The sequence below is a fragment of the Cetorhinus maximus genome, chromosome 2 (assembly GCF_964194155.1).
Source record: "Cetorhinus maximus chromosome 2, sCetMax3.hap1.1, whole genome shotgun sequence".
In the NCBI taxonomy this organism is placed as follows: Eukaryota; Metazoa; Chordata; class Chondrichthyes; order Lamniformes; family Cetorhinidae; genus Cetorhinus; species Cetorhinus maximus.
In genome coordinates this window covers 121,288,133-121,305,267 of record NC_135880.1, presented here as the reverse complement: position 1 = coordinate 121,305,267, position 17,135 = coordinate 121,288,133, and the positions used below count along the sequence as shown (strand labels likewise).

Below are 17,135 nucleotides of genomic sequence, written 5' to 3'. Positions count from 1 at the left end.
TCAGGAAATCTTTCCACAGCCAGGACAAAGCAGCCTGCTTAATGGCACTCATCTACCACCTTAAATGTTCACTCTCTGCACCTCCAGCACAAAGTGGCAGCAGTGTGTACCATTTACACGATGCACTGCAGCAACTTGCCAAGGCTCCTTCAAGAGCACCTTCCAAACTTGTGACCTCTACCACCGAGAAGGACAAGGGCAGCAGATGCAAGGGTACACCATCAGCTGCAAGTTCCCCTCCAAGTCACACAACATCCTGACTTGGAACTATTTCGCCATTCCTTCACTTGGTACAGATGTGTTCACTCTGGATCACCTTGGTGTCTAACAGCACCCACATGCTGCAGCAGCAACACATCACCCGTGCTGCCATCACTATCGTGTTTTATTCAATTTATTAATTAATTACTCTAGTATCCCCACTCTTTAGACTTTATTATAATCATTTTTTTATACACACCAGTATTAACCTTATACTTAACAAACTATCTTTAAGAAAAAGGGAAAAAAAAGACTAGAGATCTAAACATGAACTAAAGACCTTACTTTTATTTAAAGACTATAAATACTCACCAATCCTACTCAGTCAGCTGCTCTCTGTGTTCTTTTCCCTCTCTTTAATGGTCTCACACTCTTCTCTCACTCTCTCACTGTTAAAGGTCCCTTATCGGTTTGATTGGCATGACTGATATGTACTGTCTTACCATTATGGTCTATTCCAGGGGTGGCCAAACTGTGACTTGTGTGCTGCATGTGGCTCTTTGACACACACAGTGCGTTCATTCCTTGTGCTGTAAAACTTGTTAAATCATGCATTGGAGGGAGGTAATCAGTCGGTTGCAGCCTTGGCCGTGCACAGCTTTGCAGAAGGAGAGAACCGGAGAGCAGGCTGCAGACACCTGATCCAACTGAGTCTACTAGAGGAGGGTTAAGGTCAATAATTCATTCCAGTGCCATCGCAAGATTTCTTTTGTAGTTTCCTGCTGGTCTTACATAGGGCCACGTGACCTCCAGCCGCATTTCTCTGGTTCCCTAACCCACCCTCTTGCTGCTGACCCTCTAAATTGTGGCCTTTATCTGGAATGGGAGGAAAGCTTTTAATACAGAACAGGAATGTAAGAATCTAGTGTATTGGGACACAGGTATTCTGAATCAAATTTGTTGTTCAGTACGTGATTTTAACCTCTTGACTGATTTTCCACATTGGAAGAGCAGGGCCGCCAAAGTCACTTAAGCAGTGAGCATGTGCTAGCTCTGATGTGTGTCAGTTAACAGATTTGTTTTTGCCTTGATCTGAATTGTCTGTGAAGGAAACCTGGAAGATTAGAGAGGAAAAAGTTGAGAGGTTTCCTCACAGAAGTGTGTCTGTAAAGTGTGTCCATGTCTGTGTCTTGTGGCTCTCGAATGCCTGAAGATTATCGTATGTGGTTCAGAAGAGTTGGCCACCCCCTGGTATTTTATCTTACCAGGGCCATTCCATTCCCTATGACCCTCTCTTTTATAGTATGCCAAATCTTCTGAACTAAATTCTGTCTCAGATGTCCTATGCAATGCCTTAGTGCTCTCTGAATTTTCTCTGAGACTTTAGTCTTGATGAAAGCCTGACTCCCTGCATGTACAGCACTCAACTGTGGAGAAAAAAATTGAACTAATTGTAGGACCTTCTAGAGTAGGAGGACTATTGGAGAGAACAGAAGGCCGTTTGGAATTTCGCCCAGGGACTTTCAGCTGTGGTGTACATGGCCAAGATGTCCATATTTTCATGTGTCTGAATGAGATGGGCAAATCTCCCTGCATTTTCAGTCAGGAAAGTTGCAGGTGTCTCAAGTTCAATCCTTATCCATTTCTTCATGATTTTGTCTATGATAACCCTTTTGTTCTTTCTATGAATTATTGGAGACTAAATCTGGTCACTAAAGCTATAAAATGTAGAAAGCAAATATTTCTGTCCCTGTCCTATATAGTTAGACCCATGGCAACTACCTTGTTAAAGTAATGTGCCAATAGGAGGCTTACGATAGGACCTGGTGGCATCATCAATTTTGAAGATTTTACAATTCTCATGAATTGCTTCTGTTAGTCTTGTATGCTGTTCATTAACAACACCTGCATTATTTTTTAGCAGGGTTTGAAACTTTTGAAAAGTAGGGTGAAAAAATTGTCGATGTAATATTAGGAAAATCTGTTTCTTCTCTTTCATACTTATCACCTGATGACATTAATATTTGTCTTATGTTCTAATAAGAAACAATAGGTTTTGTTAAGGGGGTGCAATAATGTCTTCCCTGGATAAACTGCAGATCATCTGACTTTCCAAAAATACTGCATATCAAGTTTCATTTGTATCTTTATCATAGAAGGTTCACCATACAGGATAGACATCTCACTAGAGATTACATCCATACTTATAAAATGACTTACTCTAGCTTTTTCACATGGAATTGCAACTCTCTTTAGTGAATTTAATGTGTTGTCATTGTCAAACCTAAAGCAAGTCGTACTTGTATACTCCTTAATCCTGCATTGATCCTTAATACATAGTGAATCAAGATAACATTTTAACCAATTTTTCCCACATACTGTTGAAGTACAACACTACCTAGTACCACACGGTTAAAGGAGTCAGTGACAAACACACTCATCGCACATCTAAAACTCCTTGTGACCAGTATAATTTATTTAGTTTCATCATTATCCTCTTCCTCTTCCTGCAAATTCTCATCATGTCTCATTTTGAGAACCATGCCCCTTTGATTTGGCAGTTCACCACATAATGATATTTTCAGTCACACTTGAAGCACTTATTAAATGTTCCTTGAACATTCCTGGGATTCATTCATCTATTACCTCTGTTTCAATTGTGTCTTCTATTGTAATAGCCAGATCTGCTAAAGGTGCTTTCATCCCCATTCAGCCCATCTTTAATCTTACTGTTGTACTGCTGTCTGCATCTGGTATCTGGACTATTTTGAAATCTGGCAATCATTAAGTCTTCTACTCTTTGTGTCACCATGGAACGTTTCATTTATTCCTTGAGGCTGAAGGAAATGACTCCTTCCCCAGGATTTTTTTTTTCGGGCAGCAAACATCTGATCCAACTGAGTCTTTTTTCTGAGAACCGAACAGCAGTTATAACCATAATGAGACGTTCCATGGTGACACAAAAAACAGAAGACTTAATGATTGCCAGATTTCAAAATAGTCCAGATACCAGATGCAGACAGCAATACAACAGTAGGATTAAAGATGGGCTGAATGGGGATGAAAGCACCTTTAGCAGATCTGGCTATTATAATAGAAAACACAATTGGAACAGCAGTAATAGATGAATGAATTCCAGGAATATTCAAGGAACATTTAATAAGTGCTTCAAGTGTGACTGAAAATATCATTATGTGGTGAATTTCCAAAACAAAGGGGCAAGGTTCTCAAAATGAGACATGATGAAGAGAATTTGTTAGAGCCAGTTTCCTGTCCATGGGAGACCCTTAACACAATCCAACAATTTAAATGGTGTTAATTGAATTGTGTTAATCTTTTATACAATCTATTAAAGTCCATGATATATTCTTTTATGGAATGAGCATCTGTTTTCCGAAATCTATCAAAGAATGACCATGATCATAGGCATTTAACAGATCATCTTTCTTGTAGATTTTATCAAGGGATTTTAATATAAGGTCCAGACCTTCATCACTATCCAAACCACAGGCATCCAGCTCAAAAATTACTTCTGATTCTACTTCTTGTAGGAAGCGACAACACCAAGACCATATCTTGGTTTCTCTTTGGTAAGGACGTAATCCGTGTACACATGTCCATTTAATTCTTCACTGGTCATTTTTCATATTCTTTCATGGTGTGTGGACATCGCCAGCAGGGCCAGCATTTGCTGTATATCCCTTGAGAAGGTGGTGGTGAGCACTTTCTTGAGCAGTTGCAGTCCATCTGGTGCAGGTACACCACAGTGCTGCTGGGAAGGAAGTTCCAGGATTTTGATCCTATGACAGTGACGGAATGCTGATATTGTTCCAAGTCAGGATGTTGTATTGCTTGGAGGGGTCTTGCAGGTGGTGGTGTTCCCATGCATTTGCTGCTCTTCTCCTTCTAGGTGGTGGAGGTCGCAGGCTTGGAAGGTGCAGTTGAAGGAATTTTGGTAAGTTGCTGCAGTGCATGTTGTATATGGTACACACTGCTATCACTGTGTGTTGGTAGTGGAGGGAGTGGATACTTAAGTTGATGGATGGTGTGTCAATTAGCAGGCTGCTTTGTCCTGGTTGGTGTTGAGCTTCTTGAATGTTGGTGGAGGTGCATTTATCTAGGCAAGTGGAAAGTATTCCATCTCACTCCCGACTTGTAGATGTGGCGGACAGGTTTTGGGGAGTCAGGAGGTAAGTTAATTGCCTCAGAATTCCCAGCCTCTGACCTGCTCTTGTAGCCACAGTGTTTATATGGCTGGTCCAGTTCAGTTTTGGTCATTGATAACCCCCAGGATGTTAATAGTGGGGGATTCAGCGATGCTAAGGCCATTGAATGCTAAGAGGAGTTTGCTAGATTCTCTCTTGTTGGCGATGGTCATTGTCTGGCACTTGTGTGGCACATATGTTACTTGCCACTTATCAACCCAAGCCTGAATGTTGTCCAGGTCCTGCTGCATTTTACCATGCATTGCTTCATAACTTGAGGAATTGCAAATGGTGCCGAACATTGTGCAATTATCAATGAACATCTTCACTTCTGACTTATGATGGAAGGAAGGTCATTGATGAAGTAGCTGAAGATGATTGGGTCTAGGATACTACCCTACTTTTGCAGTTCTGGGATGGAGATGATTGGCCTCCAACAACCACAACCGTCTTCCTTTGTGCCCTGTATGACTCCAACTGGTGGAGAGTTTTCCCTTGATTCCCATTGACTCCAATTGGTTCAAACTCCAGGAACATTGGGGGATAATCATATTCGACAATTTATATCTGTTTTTTTGCCATTTTCCACAATGGGCATTAGGATTTTAGCTTTGTGTCTGACCTTTTTATCTTAGTTTCCAACCTTCAGTCTAGGCAACCATCCTCTACTACCATGATATACTCCAGGAAACATAGTGTTGAAGGATACAAGTGGAGCGAATATTTATAATTTCATAAGCATTTATTTACAAAGTTACACATTACAAACATGCACCTCCTGAAGCACCACCACAGTTTGTCTGTTTCTATTTATAGGAGCACAAGTAAATTTCCAGTTAATGTCCATTACCCACATACAATTAACCACAATTGATATACAATTAAAGAGGGTGGTAGTCACTGGTAGCATATGGCCACCAAGTTCAGTTGCGCAGCAGATCTTGCTCCACCTGACTGTAAATATCTGCCCCCACCTGACATGACATTCTAAGCAATCTGAGACACGAGTGTTCTGACATGCTGAGGAAGTTTATCCACTGCCTGAAAAGCCTATGTGCCAGGCAAGACCTACTCCGAGCTGCACTATCTGCTCCTTCCCTCTCTACTGTGCGGACTGCTCATCTATGTGCTGCAGGCGGCTGCTGGCCACCTTGGTCCTCATCTGAGGCCTGAAGTAACACTGCATGCAGCATCCATGTTAATCTGATAGATTAAAACTGAAAAGTGCAGATCAGACCACCAAACTTCCGAAGTGTGAGGAAAGTTACCTCCAAAGTGTGTAAATTAACATTTTAAAAGAAGTAATGGGATCAAACACTTTCAAGCAGGTAAGAAAGCAGCTGTGAGTACTGACTGGCATATTTTCTGTCATGGCTTCAGCTTCCTCACTTACTGCTGCTTCTCACTTTGTTTTCACTGGTGAGTTCCAGGAACCCCAGGAAACCTGTGGAGTCAGAACGCATGTAAATATAGCTCTAATTAAGCAATTAACACCTTGAAATTGAAAGCCCCCTCGCCCAAGGGGGTTGCGGGCATGCCTGCTAATGTGCTGAAATGAAATGTGGCAGTAAGCAAGTTGAGAGTTGCTTTTCTAATATTCTCCTATTTTTCCTGGATTTCACCCCCACTCGTACCCTAGTTCACGAGTCCACTTACATTAAAATTCCTCCCAATATCTTCATCATGTTGATGACTATATTAGTGTTGCTTTCTGTTTTTGCTCTGATGTGGTTAATTCCAATTACTATGCTTCTAATTTCCATCCATCCCATACTTGTCTGCCTCTTCCCTTCCTAGACTTCGCTCTGCAACCTGTTGATGTGGTTTCTACAGACACCTATCAAAAATCTACCAAATCCCACAGCCATCTTGATTATATGTCTTCCCATTTCAACTCATTAAGAACTCTATTCCTTTCTTCCAGTTTCTCTCTTCATATTTGCATGGTTACATTTCCCAAATCAGAGCTTCTGAAATGTCCTTTTTACCCTGAGTTGAGGTTTCTTCTCCACAGCATTCTTGACTGAACCTGCGTAATTCGCTAGGTCCCTGACCTTATCCCCTTTCCCCCATTTCTCAATATAACAGAATATTCTTTATCCTCACCTTCCACTCTTTCAGGTTATCTGTTATTTCCACCACCTAAAATATTATACCACTACAAATCAAATTTTCCCCTCTCTTCTCCTCCTTATTTTATTGTCAGATTGGTCATTCCACTATATCCTGGAGCATAATGGGCCAGAACTTCCAAGGAATGGCAGTCACAGTCAGATTGCTGCTCCGCTCCTTTTTACTTACACTAGAATACAGCCACACCTCTCTCGCACAAACTCCCTCCCGACTCAGGCTGGGTGAGAAAGGTGCAGTGGAGGGAGTTCCTGAGGCCTTCAGTTGAGTGCAGCAGAGTTGGAGGAAAGGAAGCCATGACCCTTTTTTTAACAGCACCGTCTGCCATACAGAAGGTAAGTTGAAATGCCAAAGCCACTTTGAGAAGCCAGGGAGAAGGTGAATGTATAAGGTAAGTGGATCGAATGGGGTGGGTTGTGTGGTCAGTTGGAGAAGGGCCAGGGGGGGTTCAGATGGTCAGTGGGGCAGGGGTAGGGTGGGTTAGAGGGTCCGGTGGTCAGTGGGGGGAGGGGGGTGGGGTAGGAAGAGTCGGGACGGTCAGTTGGGGTGGGGCGTCGGGGGTGGGGGTGGGCATTGAGTGTGCCTGGGGGCAAATTGGAGTGGTGGGGGTAGTCGGGGCTGGGGAGCTAGTTGGGGATTGGAAGGGTAGCCGGGTTGGTGGGGGTGTAATCTAGGAGTCAAAAGGATAGTTGGGGGGTGTCAGGACGGTAGTTGGGAGGGGGGGAGGACAGTCAGGGGGGTGGAGAGGGGTAGTTGGGGGGAGTGGAGGGTAGTCAATGGGAGGGTCAGAGGATTAGAAGCGGGGGTGGGGGTCCCCTGGGGTTCAGTACAATAGTTACCTAGGAGTTAGAAGTGGTTTTAATTTTTCTAATTTTTCCTGGGTGACTATTCTGGTAAGACAGACAGAAACATTTGAAGTCTCCAATTTAAATCTGAGTTTTGGATAGTCCCCAGTGCTGGGTAATTGTCCAACGGAAGTCTGAACTTCTGGGTAATTGCCGTGCAGTCCTTACATGGGGACCTATGGAGGTCCACAGCGCAAGTCCTGAGGTACTTCCTGGGTACAACCCTCCAGGAGATCGGAAGTTATGGGCCTCTATGTCGAGCTAACCTTCTGCTGTAACATCTTGTGCAGTTTCAGATTACACAATATATATTACATAGTATTTATCTTGTGCCGTTTCAGATTACACAATATATATTACATAGTATTTACAGCACAAAAAGAGCCATTTGACTCATCAGGCCTATGCTGTTGCTTATGCTTCACATGAAGCTCCTGCCATTTAAAAAAAATCTCATCCCTTTGACTCATCTTTCTATTCCTTTCTCCCTCATATACCTAGCTTGCATCCTGTTAAATGCATCTATTCTAATCAGCTCAACTACTTCATGTTTCACACTCTAACAGCACTCGGAGTAAAGAAGTTCCTTATTAGATTTATTTGTGACTATCTGATATTTACGGCCCCTAGTTTTGCACACCCCTTCAAATGGCAGTACCTTCTATCTGTTTACTATTTTGAACCCCTTCATAACTTTAAAGACCTTTATCAGGTCACTTCTCAGCTTTCTCTTTCTAAAGAGCTCCAGTTCTTTGCTCAAGTCTGAGGTGCCCACTTATCTTCACGATGCTACTGACTAGAGCCCCAAATACTCTTTCCATTTCAGACAGCAATTTTCATGTACTTATTTCATTCAGTCTCTGTTTCTGATTGTGAGGTCGGGTTGAGGTCGGGGGGAGGGTGGGGTGGGGGTGAGCGCAGTGATGCAAACTTAGATTCAGGTGACTGGCAAACATTTCAGTTCTGACGAAAGGTCATTGACCCATAAGGTTAACTTTGTTTCTCTCTCCACAGATGCTGCCAGACTGCTGAGTGTTTCCAGCTGAGTGTTTTTATTTCAGTTCTATTCACAAGTGTGACCTCCATGTCGCTCGCCACATTAGTTTTGACTCCCACTCCGACTCCAAGTTTTCAACCTTAGATTCCCCTACCCTGTTCCATTGAAGCTCAATGCAAGGTTAAGGAAAATGTTCATCTTTCTCCTGAGCACACTGCACACTCTGGTCTGAAAAGTTAATTTAGCAGCTTCAGGGCTAGAATTTGACGTCCAGCGGGGAGATGCGCGCCCAACCCGAACGGACATAAAATAGTTCAAGATGACGTCGGGCAATTAACAGCGATTTTATGTGGCCCGTCCACATTTACAGTTGGCGGATGGGCCATTTTCCCAGGCGGCATTCACATTTTTACTCAAACCTCGATCCAGTGGGGGATGAAATCTCCGTGGGGAAATAAAGTAAAAATAGATATCCGGGGACTGGTTTTTTATGAGGTATGCTTTCAGGTGCTTGATTGTGCTGCATGGACATATTTTGCAGCATTTTTGTTGTTTCCTTTATTCTGTGGAGGTCTGCAGCTCCCTGGGGCAGCTGTCTGCCTTCAGGAAGCTCATTAGAAGCATTCATCTGCTGGCCATTAATTGGTCAGCGAGCGTGAAATCGTGGTCCGGGGCCAATCGCGGTCTGGGGCCAATCACGGCTGGAGGCCTGTTTCAGGCCCAGATCTTAGTTTTACCCTCAGCTTTCTTCACAGCAGTGGGTGCTTGTGATGCAGGAAGGGTTTACCAATACCCGAGAGAAGGTGGCAAGTTGGCATTTGGGATAGAGACCATTCATCAGAGGACAGCAATGACAGAGGGCTTAGCTTATGGTCTGACCGTTCTTTCCTTTGGACCTCTGGTCTGACTGGTCCGAGTTTCACTTCAATGCAGGATTCAAAATACACGGGGGCAGCGGGCGAACTTACCCTGAAAACCTCACAAATAGCCCAAAAACTCAATGATGAGGATGAAAAATTCAATAAGGTCACCCCTGTATATTTTGGAGAAGCACTGAGTGCGGGAGGCAGAATCTGTGTGCAGCTGTTCATCCAATCACAGCTTCTGTCTCTCCAGCTCCTCCAATCTCAAGTCCCTTCCTTCCTGCTCTTTTATTTCTGATCTTGTCCTTTTACCTTGCTGGGTGTCCTCTTTTCTCGGGCAGCAGCACAACTTGGATGTTGGTCAGGACCACACCATGACCTGGGCTATGGTGAGTTCTCCCAGCAGCTGGTTATGCTCCTTTTCATTATGGATGGTGTGCTGGAGGTGGCAGAGGATGACGTGAGTCTTTTTGTCATGGGCCACATTGCTGGCCAGCTCTAAGATCTCCACGGCAGTCAGGTAGGAAGCGCCCCCCACCCCCCACTGCCCCTTGACATGCTCGGCAGTAGTGGTGGATGTGGCTGATGGAGACCACATCCGGAAGAGTGGATCTTAGTTTTGGCCTGAGCAGCTAGGCTGTTTGGCCAGGGCTGCTGCTTGACAGGGAGGCGCCACTGCGGGCTCTGGTTCTCACTCCTGCGCTTGTTCTCCTCCCGATCAAGGCTCGCTAGGCGCTGGTTGCATGTCCTGGGGGATCCGCTTATAACTATATCTAGGCCTGTCTTCATCTAGGGAGGGTTTGCACCTTGGGAGCAGCTGGCACTGGCGTGCAGCAGTCAGGCTGTGTGTATTTATGTCTCCCTCCCATCTCAGTGGAGGGTGGAGACTGGTGGTAAAGCATTATCGTATCTTGTGGTTCTGTTTTTAATTCTGTGCAGTAACTTGGTACTTTGAACTGATATTCCTAACAAGTGTCATAAGCCAGAATTGAGCAGCAAAGATGTTATTTGTCCTGCAGAGTGAGGAAACGCTTATCTAAGTTGTCAGTGAAGCTCAATTGGTTTACAATTGAAATTCTTAATTAGGTTACATTATTGAACCTCATTCCATATGTTAAACTTTTTCTGTAGATTTAAACCCTTGCTCTTTCTCTATAGATCTGCCATTTCATTGTATCAAATAGTTGGAATCCGAGATGAATCTGATTCTTAAGTTTATTATTGTGAATTGGGAATTGTATTTAGAATCCAAATTTGAGAAAAAAAACCAAGGAACTAAGGATGAATGATATCCTGAATTCCTCATGTGAAAATAAAAAAAGAGCAACCAAAAACCAAAGAGTCACCTCTGAAACCCAAAAAGTGGCCCCTTAGAAAATCTCAAGACCCCTTGGGGAAAAAAATTATTTCGACCCCTGCTTCAATTTTTTGTAATTTCCGGTTTGCTGAACTTGCCTCTTGTTTTTCCCCCCTTTCCCTTTTCTTATTGTGTTGATTTCCTTTTTAACTCCTCGGTATTTGCACACACTTCTGTCTTATTTAGATATCTGTATCATCTCACCTTTGACCTGTTGTGTCATCTAACAATCTTCTAGTAAACAGTTTGCAGTTACTGCTTCAATTTACCTCTTTACGCTTGCCCTATCTGCCAACCCCAAACCACACAATCTGCCTTTTCTTCTGAACAGATGTTAACTGACGTGCTGTGCATTTCAGTTGTTCAGCATTTGCAGGCTATTTTCCTCATCATTTTTTAAAAAAAATTGAAATTATGGACGGGTTTTCTCTTTAAGATGTCTCCAACCCTTGGCTAAAAAGGGGACACCTTTCCTGCCATTGCCTACTGCGCTTCCCTACTTACTTTACCGTGAAACACAATACGCGGAAGAAAATATTTTGAACAGGCTATTGTTTAGCAATGTACTCATTGCTCAATTTGGCCACTCTTCTCTCCCTGGATTGTTTCAGATTTCCAGCTTTCGGCAGTATTTTTGCTTTGCTCGTGTCTTTTTCATATTGTGGGTCGACGTTTAGAAAGCACTGGGGACAGAGCGTGTTTGAAACTGAAACCCCCGAAACGGAGCAGCAGAGATAGAGATAGAGAGAACCGCAGCTGAGCAGCCTGTCTGTCTGCCTGCCTGTCTGTCTCTCGCGATATTTAGCCGGGCCCTGCCCTGCCCTGTGCTGTACAGCATTGAGCTTGTGAGTGAGTGTATCAGGCTGTGCGCTGTCTCCAGCGGCAACACCCCCGCCGCACTCTGCAGCCGCCAATGAGAGGCGAGCGCCGGCTTATAACAGCTGAGGCCGGTCAGGGATGTGAGAGATAAAGGAAGAAAAGAGGGAGGGGGAGACTGATAAATAGATAGTGAGTGAGTCAGTGTGTGAGGGCTGGGACTACTGAGTAGCCGGAATTGAGAGAGAGGGAGGGGGTAGCCGGCTCCGACAAGCAGCTCATTAATGCTGGGGGTCCGTGAGCGGCCGCTCTAACATTGCAGATTGAGGCTGACGGTGCAGGACCGGTGAGAATAGCACCAAGTCCCAGTGTAAAGTTTAGAGAGGGGGGGGGCGGAAGGAGGAATTGGTATCGGGGGTTCATTTTTTTTTTGTTCAATTTAATTTGACTGGTGTGTGTGTGTTTCTTTTGAGCGCGGGCTGTAAGCGGGGCAGGAGGATCGAGGACAAGAAAGGAGGATGGAGTCCGGCTTTCCTACTTCCCCGGCCGGCGGCGAGCAGACTGAGGGTCAGGCCGGCCCCCCCGAGCCCGCGATGCCGCTACGTCCCGTAGCCAGTCAGAGCCGCTTTCAGGTCGACCTGGTGACCGAGGGTGGGGGGGGAGGAGGGGGAGACGGGCCGAAGGGTGACGCTCCGAGCCCAGCCCAGGAGCGGGGGGATGGCGGCGGGGCGGCAGCTCCGTCTTCAGCCTCACCACCTGCCGCCGAGCCGCCCGCCACCGCCGCCACTGCGGCTGCAGAAGAGGCGAAAGGCAGATTCCGGGTGAATTTCGTCGACCCAGCTGCGGAGAAGCCGCCGGCGTCCACCCCGCCGCCCCCCGGCTCGGCATCGGACTTACACGGTCAGCCGCAGCAAGCCGCCAGCGAGAGTATGAACGGCTACCCCCAGAACGGCGATACCATGCTGAGTGAGGGCAGCCTGCACTCGGCCGGCACCACAACTCATCATTACTACGATACACACAGCAACACTTACTATCTCAGGACTTTCGGCCACAACACCATCGATGCGGTGCCCAGGATCGATCACTACAGGAACACGGTGGCTCAGCTCGGAGAGAAGCTCATCAGACCCAGTCTGGCTGAACTGCACGATGAGCTCGACAAGGTACATTAGCACATCTCTCTCTCTCTCTAGAATACATGTAGGTGCAGGATTACCATTTCCAAAGCAGCAATTTTACACATCTTGGTGGTTAGAAGCTTTGAATGGAGCTCAATAAAACCCTGGCAACACGTTTCCTTATTTTCTTGTAAATGTGGTGTGTTGACATATGATGGTATGCCGGCATTCAAGATTTGTAACATAGCGTAGTTGATCCCCAGTGGCACTGCTCACTAGGAATGTGAAAAGCAAGTGTGGTCTTTAGGTCAAATGGTGTTACGGGAATGGAGCTTAGTTGGGCCAAGGGATTAGATGCAATTCAGTAAAGTCGTATATTCTGACCTTTTTAAAAAAAAAAATCCCTATGTCCACATTTATAATGGAAATTGTCTGCAATCTGTCATTCTGCCCTCCTGCTGGATGGGATATGGTGGTGATGTACTTGGTGTGACAAGATTGCATAGTTTCCATTAAAATAAAGACATGTATAATAGGGAAGTTAATTGGAAGTGCATGCATATAATTACTTTTTCTTTTTCAAAAAGTTGTATACATATGTGGGTCCTAAGACTGTTGAACCTTAGCTGCAGATTTCTAGGTGAGTGTATGGAAAGAACGCTACTCTGGTGATGTGACATTCACTCAGCAATCATCTGTAGCCATAATTGCAACAACATACAAAATGGATACCAGAGTCTGATTTGTAATCCAAAGCGAGTGTTAAGGTCTAATTTTGAAGATGAAGTTGAAGTGGTTTATAAATAATTTCAGTAAATAACCATGTTAAGGCTTTGACTCCATTATTGTTTTGAGAAAGTGGGAGTGCTGTAATCAGTATATGTAATAAGCCTTGTGGTGACATTTGTGCACTATTCTTAAAATGTATCCATGGGGTGTTGAATTTCTTCAGTTTTGCTGAAAAAAGAGAAATGCTGTTAAAACTTTTCAAATTGCACTCATCAGGGCAGAGACAAGAATACCAAATTTCAAAGGGAGCAACAGTTTATACTGAGAAAAGGGATGCTGATTGTTTGGCATGTCTATTCTGGTCAAGGTGTTGCGAAGGAATTTATTTCCTTTCTTTTGACCTCTTTTCCTTCTCTGTAGCTATCTATCTGCATTTGTGGCTTGTTCAGAGTAAACCAGCTCTTTGAACATCCCCACATGGTCCAACCATGCCAGGAGATGTTGGGGATCTTCTGGGCAGTTTTTCTCTTCACAGGCATCTTATCCGAAACTGGCTTCATAGAAGTCACATTGACAATTGCTGAAGACTGGAATTCAAATTCTGCTAACCTGCTGTAGTTAGTTGAAATGTTAAGGATTATGCAGAGGTTATTGCACTTCATTTGGGTAGTGCTAACCTGAATTCCATTTTAGATTGAGGATAAAGGATATTGTAGATTATTATCCTTGTGAAAAGTTCAGTATATTGGATGCTACATTACTAACATAGGGTAATCTTTCCTCCCAGTTTGTGCACGCGGTAGTGTTTTTGACAGTAGCTGATTGTATTACTAGTGACCTTTGACCTTTCATTACATAGTGGGAAAGGGGTATGAAAAACTAAAATGTTTACTATGACTGAAAAATAGCAATAAGGGCCATTTTGTGTGGCAGTTTTATTAGTGAACATGCTATTTAGACATGAACTTCATTTTCTGGGGTCAGTGTGCGGGGGTGGGGCGGTGATGTAAAATAGGGATATACTGCCCAGCCCCTAGTGTTTCTTACACTTTAGCTGCATTTTATAGTATTTAGGCATAGACATTTTTATGTATAGATATTTTCTGATATATACAGCACTTTGTGTAAGAGTGCATACCATTGAGCTGGTCCAAAATACAATGATGAATTGTGTATTGGTAAACAAAGATAATACATTTATTTCTTGCTACAGCACTATGCATTTTGAGCATAGAAATTGTTGTTGTTCGTGCACAACCACAATGCATTCATATGACATGCCTCTTTGCTTTTTTTAAGTTGGAGCATTAACCCAATTATTTAAAATGGCTACATACTGTTTGGAATGTCATAAAAATACATTCAAAGTTCATCTGCGAACACCTAAACTATAGCCTCCAAATGAATCACTTGGATAGTATTAGCCTGGGTTTTGCGGGTGGAATAACAACACAACTGTTCGCACTCACAGCCATTACAACTGTGAAACCAACAGCAACTTCTGCTGTCCAGACATACCCAGCTAAACATGGAAGTCCAGAAGTGCTGCCCTGCTCTTATAGCCACAGTATTTATATGGCTAGTCCAGTTCAGTTTCTGGTCAATGGTAACCCGCAGGATGTTGATGGTAGGGGGTTCAGTAATGGTAATGCTGTTGAAGGGGTGATGGTTAAATTCTCTTGTTGGAGATAGTCATGCCTGGTACTTGTGGGGCGAATCTTACTTGTCACTTGTCAGCCCCAGGCTGAATATTGTCCCGGCCTTGCTGCATTTGGACATGGATTGCTTCAGAATGAGGTGTAACTGCATTTTTAACTGTGTACTAAGCCGTTATTACTAAACAGCCTCTGTGGTCCAAAAAAAAAACAAATTTTATATATTTATTCATTCATTAGATGTGGGTGTCACTGGCTAGGCCAGCATTTATTGCCCATCCCTAATTGCCCTTGAGAAGGTGGTGGTGAGCTGCTGTCTTGAACCACTACAGGAATGTCAAATTTCTTCACAGTGATAATCCACAGATTTTTAAACCACACATTTTTTAATGTTTGAAATTTCAGCTTTTACCTTTTCAGACAGCGTATGTCTGACTCTTTTATTTTGCTTTCTTTAGCATGAATAAAAAGTGAAGGTTTATCTGTGCTTTTTGTTTCCTGATGTTGCTGTCTGTGAGAATTCTTCAATGTGATTGGGTCCTTACACTGCATGATAACATCACCTACTGGATGCTGCAGCTGGTGCCAAAGTAAAATCCATGTCGGAAAAGGTGAAATCCACACCACAGAACACCATCTTTTGTGGTCATTTTTTATCGTCAGTGGTGAGAGCTATCACTTCGCTGCTGACTGTAAAATCTGTACCATAGTATTTTAAAACAAAATAGAGGCGCTGGATGTCATGTGGTCTTAGCTACCATGCTTTTGGAGCTACAACCTTAGCCACCAAAATTAAAGTACTCCATATCTTTCACGACATGCACAGTAATTGCACAGGTATCTAATGAAGCCCTGATGCAGTTTATTATGTTAAGTATTCTTTGTGCTTTGACTTCAAACCCTATTAACAAGGTGACTTCAAAATAGTTTGATACCATTTTTCTGCAAATTTTCCTTTCCCTAGCAGCAACCATTTTGTTATTTCTTAATAATCACTTAACTCACAGTCCGTGTCCACATGCAGTAAGACCTGGACGATATTCAGGCCTGGGCTGATCAGTGGCAAGTAATATTTACATCACACAAGTGCCAGGCAATGACCATCTCCAACATGAGAACATCTAACCATCTCCCCTTGACGTTTAATGGCATTATCATTGCTGAATCCTGTACCACCAACATCCTGGGGGCTTACCATTCCTAGAAGATTAACTGGGTCAGCCATATAATACTGGCTACAAGGCAACTCAGAGGCTGGGTATCCTGTGGCAAAGAACACAGCTCCTGAATCTGTAGAAAATAGGATTTCAACTCGGAGAATTAACAATTGTTAACTCAATAAACTGCATCACGACTTCATAAGATACTGTATGTGGTGAAAGATATGGGCACAAGTCAGGAGTGTGATGGGATACTCTTCACTTGCTTAAATGTGTGTAGCTCCAACAACTCGGGAAATCTTTCCACATCCAGGGCAAAGCAGCCAGCTTAATGGCATCTGCCACCTTAAATGTTCACTCCTTGTACCTCCAGCACAAAGTGGCAGCAGTGTGTACCATCTACAAGATGTAGCGTAGCAACTTGCCAAGGCTCCTTCAAGAGCATCTTCCAAACCTGTGACCTCTACCACCGAGAAGGACAAAGGCATCAGATGCAAGGGTACACCACCAACTGCAACTTCCTCTCCAAGTCACTCAACCTCCTGTCTTGGAACTATATTGCCATTCCTTCACTGTCACTGGATCAAAATCCTCGATTTCCCCCTCCTAACGGCATTGTGGGTATACCTACAGCATGTGGGTTGCAGCCGTGCAAGATGGTAGCTCACCACCAACTTTGAGGTCAATTAGTGATGGACAATAACACTCCAATCCCATGAATGAATTCAAAAATATGTAACAGTACTTAATTGTAGACTCCATTCTCTGCTACTCAAATATAACACGTGGACTGTTAAATATAGATTTTGTTTTTAGAAAAAGTTGCTTAGTTTAGAATTCCAGCTGTGAATGAACATTGAACCATAATGTACATGAGATTCATTTTTGTCTTTTGTTGTTGATGGCGTTATCAAAAGGGATGAAAGATTGGTATGACTGCAGCCTTCAACGGATAGACTTGGCCTCCATTTTTGACTGCCAAACTCCTTGCCGTCTTTTTGGATTTAGAATTTTTTTTCCTCTTTGACATCAAATAATAAAAAAAAACTAAGGCTG

At 43.7% G+C, this 17,135-nt stretch overlaps 1 protein-coding gene across 1 annotated transcript in view; it reads left to right on the top strand.

Annotated features, from left to right (window-relative positions):
* Positions 1-11,467: 11,467 nt before the first annotated feature.
* slc12a2 (solute carrier family 12 member 2) overlaps positions 11,468-17,135 on the top strand; it is a 253,622-nt gene continuing 247,954 nt past the window's right edge. Inside the window, exons 1-2 of the mRNA XM_078569009.1 lie at positions 11,468-11,606; positions 11,888-12,580. Of these exons, the coding sequence (XP_078425135.1) occupies positions 11,933-12,580 (648 nt within the window). The 5' untranslated portion in view covers positions 11,468-11,606; positions 11,888-11,932. The remainder of the gene's footprint in view (positions 11,607-11,887; positions 12,581-17,135) is intronic.